This window comes from Echinops telfairi, unplaced genomic scaffold (assembly GCF_000313985.2).
Source record: "Echinops telfairi isolate 266 unplaced genomic scaffold, ASM31398v2 ScPeMD7_7457;HRSCAF=8495, whole genome shotgun sequence".
NCBI classification, from domain to species: domain Eukaryota; kingdom Metazoa; phylum Chordata; class Mammalia; order Afrosoricida; family Tenrecidae; genus Echinops; species Echinops telfairi.
This window is the reverse complement of record NW_022111357.1, coordinates 24,331,734-24,336,487: the sequence shown is the minus strand read 5'-3', so window position 1 is coordinate 24,336,487 and position 4,754 is coordinate 24,331,734. Positions and strand designations below refer to the sequence as shown.

General features: G+C 36.7%; 1 protein-coding gene across 18 annotated transcripts in view; it reads right to left on the bottom strand.

Annotated features, from left to right (window-relative positions):
• The window catches only part of EIF4G3 (eukaryotic translation initiation factor 4 gamma 3), a 369,700-nt gene that overhangs the window by 61,252 nt on the left and 303,694 nt on the right, over positions 1-4,754 (bottom strand). For all 18 annotated transcript variants that reach the window (XM_045298763.1, XM_045298765.1, XM_004705376.3 and 15 more), the window contains one exon: positions 2,215-2,412. In XM_045298763.1, coding sequence (XP_045154698.1) covers positions 2,215-2,412 — 198 coding nt within the window. The remainder of the gene's footprint in view (positions 1-2,214; positions 2,413-4,754) is intronic.

Sequence of the window (4,754 nt, the reverse complement as noted above, 5' to 3'; positions counted from 1 at the left end):
GAGGATGTACACTGGCACAGATAGGAACTGGAAACACAGGGAATCCAGGACAGATGATCCCTTCAGGACTAGTGGTGAGAGTGGAGATATCAGGAGGGTGGGGTGGAAAGGGGGAACCAATTAGAAGGATCTACATATAAGCTTCTCCCTGGGGGATGGACAACAAAAAAGTGGGTGAAGGGAGATGTGATACAGTATAAGACATGACAAAATAATAATTTATAAATTATCAAGGGTTCATGAGGGAGAGGGGAGCGGGGAGGGAGGGGGAAAAATGAAGAGCTGATGCCAATGGCTTAAGTGAAGAGCAAATGTTTTGAGAACGTTGAGGGTAACGAATGTACAGATGTGCTTTATACCATTGATGTATGTATGGATTGTGATAAGAGTTGTATAAGCCGCCATTAAAATGATTGGAAAAAAAAAGAAATGCATGCAGTTATGAGCTGAACCCCTAGTAGTCCTTCTTTTGAATCTACTTTATAAAGAACCTATCCACATTTAAACCGGATACATACTAAATAGAAGGTTTACGTTATAATAAATAATCATTGTCATTTTATAGCCAGTTATTTTAAGACCTTCACAATCTGGCCCTAGACTCTAACACCAACACTGTTTCAATTTACTTAGGGCTTACTACAGGCTAACTATTGAACTTGAAGCTTTATGTGCACCATCATAAATTTATTTTATCGTGATAATAACCTTACTCTTTTTTATGTGAATTATTCTTGTTTTAAAGAATAAACACTGAGGTATAAAGAGGTTATACACTTATTCTAAGGTCATAAAATTACCATGTGGCAAAATTTAAAATTAAAAGTCTAAATTTGTTTTTAATCATTTTATTGAGGGCTCTTCTAACTCTGATAACATTCCACAATTGTATCAAGCACATTTATACATATGTTGCCATCCTAATTTTCTAAACACTTTTTATTTGAGCCCTTGGTATTAGCAATTTTTTCCCTCCTCCCCTCCCACCCTCATGACCCCTTGATAAATTATAAATTATTACTGCTTTCATAGCTTACAATGATAAAGTCTAAATTTTAAACCTAGACTTGTAAGATGCCATAGCCAATGTTTATAACCAATACATTTCTCTGTACTTGTAGCCTCAGTCTTGAACTTGCCTGAAGACCCTTGCCCTTTGCCCTTCTCTTATACTTGCCTATGAGTATCCCTCATCCTCCTAAATGCAATGCAAAATCCATTGCTTCATAAAAGTTTCTCCTCCACCAACATAGGGATTTCTTTTTCCTCCAAATTGATTTCTGGTATAAACCATTCATTTAGGTTTAACGTACTGCCAAGTGATAGAATATCTTATAAATAATTTTCTGTCATATAAATGCTGTATTCTCAAATGTAGATTCTGATTTCCTTAAAAACAGATAAACTTTTACACTCCCAAAAAGCTTACCTACCTTTGACATAAGTACTCAATAAATATTGATAGAGAGATAGAATTTTGCACTTTCATAGCTTGTTTCTAAGAAGCGAGGCACAACAAAATGAGTAGTGGCATTTAAGAAAAAACAAATATTAAATAAAGAAAAACACATTTCAGACACAAGTACCTTGGTAACAGTGACAGGAAGGAAAGAGAGAAGGCATATGGTAGTTTCATGACTGAGGCACAGAGGACAATGAGTGCTAATCAGAGGCTCTTTGGTCTCCCCATTCCATCTTGCCCTAAATTTGACAGGCTGTGAATGGACAATGTAAGGAAAAAGAACTCTGATGGTTTCTAAGAGATGAAATGACTAGCTGAAAGTCTCTTTGACCACACAATAATGATCTTTTCCTTTTCATAGAGCTTAGAACAAGTTTTTCCAGTTGGGATTAATGAAATCTTTTAAAAGTTAGCATTTGCTTTATCTTTGCAAGATGTCACCCCAGGGAAAACTGGTTGCTCATGACAACAATCTCACATTACAAATTTAAATCTTATTCAGACTACTTCAATTTTGATAAGGCCATGTCATGATTCTGTCAGTCTATCTATCATACCCTCTTCAGAGTGAAGTAAATATTTTAATACAGCAAAATTATTTACAAACAATGAGAATATGATATTATTAATAAGTGCTAAAAAATATATTCTCCCCTTTAGGTTTCCCCAATAACACTTCTGGGAAGAGTGTGTAGTGAGGGGAGAATATACCTCTTGGAGATTTCTGGTTTTACTCCTTCCTCTCTTCTTACCGTTACTAGACATCGACACATGTTTGCGTAAGCCACAGAGAAACTGGGCTCGTCAATAGCCTTCTCAAAGACCAGGTCAATGACTCCTTTCAGCCGCTCCTCCGTGTCAACAGTGAGTCCTGACACTTGCTTCATCAGCTGGTTGAACATCTGTGGTGTCAATTTATTTAAGATACTCCGAACTTTTCTGAAAAGCTCCTAGAAGGACCACAAACAAAGATGAGCATTAGAGCAACCGTGGCAGTAAGCAGGAAGGTAATTACTTTGCTTTGTAAGCTTGATTATTCAGATTATTAATGACTGTCAAGTCACAGAAACAATTAACTACATCCATTTTAACAATTAGTTAAAAGTTCCATCACATCCATTGCACAGCTGAGAGGAAGTCTAGGACACCAGCTGGCAGGAGCATCATCGGGGACTTTCCCAAAGGCAAGCTAGCAAGGTCACAAAGCTCAATAAGTACAAATGTGCTATTTGAGCCTGGTAAGAGTATACTTTTAGAAATGTGTTCATATTTAAGGATATGTAAAAAGAGTTTAGTCACAAACAACCCTTTGTAGCACACAGCATCCCAAATCAGAAACTTGTCTAAATTAATGATGGCATAACCATAAATTCAGTTACCATAGAATACAGGGCAAGAACCCTTTTAAATGTTGTGACCCTCTCAGCAAACTAAAAGGAGAGGAGAGTTCCTCAATTAGGAGAAAGCATCTTCGAAGCCCTACTTAGAGTGAAAGGCTGAATGCTGACTGACTGGAACAAGACAAGATGTTTGCCTTCATCATTTCTACTCACAAACATACTCAAGAGAATTGACATACTGGAAGGTGGCAGAGTAGGCAGACACAATACATAGACCCTCTATTAAAAAAGATATGAAAAAGCAATGAAATAGATCTAGGTGATAATCCTGAACTATAATTTTCATAGTAAAAATAGAGAAGTAGATGAATACAATTGGGAAAAGAAGCTGAACAAAAGCAACAAGAGAGTACACATGTTACGAGTGAACTGTCAGTTGACCTGACACTGCACAGCCATTTTTAACTTTGGCAAACTATGCTTGATCTAATAAAACAGCACCCTCATAATTCGCTCCCCTCAACCATGGTAGTGCAAGTCCCTTGAGCAGTGATAGGTAGTCAGAAATGTGTCATTTCTCCCTCTGCCCCTCCCACACCATTCTCTCCTAGAGATTAAAACCACTGGCAACCCCCACTCTTACCCACCCATTAGCTGCTGGCATGCTCCTGCTCTGCCTGAGGTGGGAGTCATACCCTCACCACCAGCGCTGGGGGCACAAGAACTCGGCTCCTCAAATTAGAAAAGCTGTAAAGCAGGGAGCCTCTTGTCATCCCTGGGTTGGCAGGAGCACTTTCTCCCCCACCCCCTTATTTTTTCCTTGCTTTCTCTTTCAATTTCTCTCACTCTTTTTTAAAATTGCTTCCTATTAGGTTTTTCTTTAGTATTCTCTTTTATGACCACGCCCCCGCACCCCTGTTTTCGTGCGTTTTTCTTTCTGCATTTTTAAAATTTGATAACATCATTTTCTTGCCTTAAAGAAAAGTTAGTAAATTTTTTTATTCTCCTATTGCTTGCTTGATTTTCCATGCTTACTTTTTTATTTCCCCAACATTATTCTTTAAACAGATGGAAAAACAAATCATCAACTTTATAAGGAAATGAGAGACCCAACAGAAAAAGTATTATTAAAGAAGAACAAAGTAGGAGGCTTCAGATTTTCTGATCTAAAATCATACAGCCACAGTAGTCCAAACAGCTTAGTATGGTACAATGACAGACATATAGAATACTAGAACAGAATTGAAAACCCAGAAATAAATTGAGAATCCATCCACCTATGGGCAGCTGATCTTCAACAAATAGGCAAAGCATATTAAACCGGTAAGAGATAAGGTCTTTTAAAAAAGGTGCTGGTAAAACTGGATATTCGTTTGTAGTGAAATGAAACCAGATCCATATCTCATACCACATAAAAAAATGAACTCAAGATGGATCAAATAACTAAATGTAAAACCTTTACCTATAAAGATCACCAATGCAAAAAGATGGTCAAATTTAGGGACCCTAATATATGGCATAATAAAAAAAAACATAAAAAGAAGATATAAACTAGATGATGATTGAAACCTCCTAAAACTTAAACATACCTGAATTTAAAGATTTCATTATCATCCAAAAGAAAAAAAGATTTCATTAAAAGAACTCAAAACTGGGAAAAAACTGGCAATGAATATCAGACAAGTGACTAATCTCTAAAGTTCATGGAACTTTTCAACACCTAACAACAACAACAAAAAGACAAACAACCCAATTAAAAAACGAGCAGATGACAAAATCAGACACTTCATTAAAAAAGAAAGCTTGGCAACCAACAAACATAAGAAATGCTGGTGATCATTCACCATTAATAAAATACAAAAACAGAGGGAAGGAGGGTTGGGGAGGGGGTGAAAATGAGTTGATACCAAGGGCTCAAGTAGAAAGAAAATGTTTTGAAAATGATGATGGAA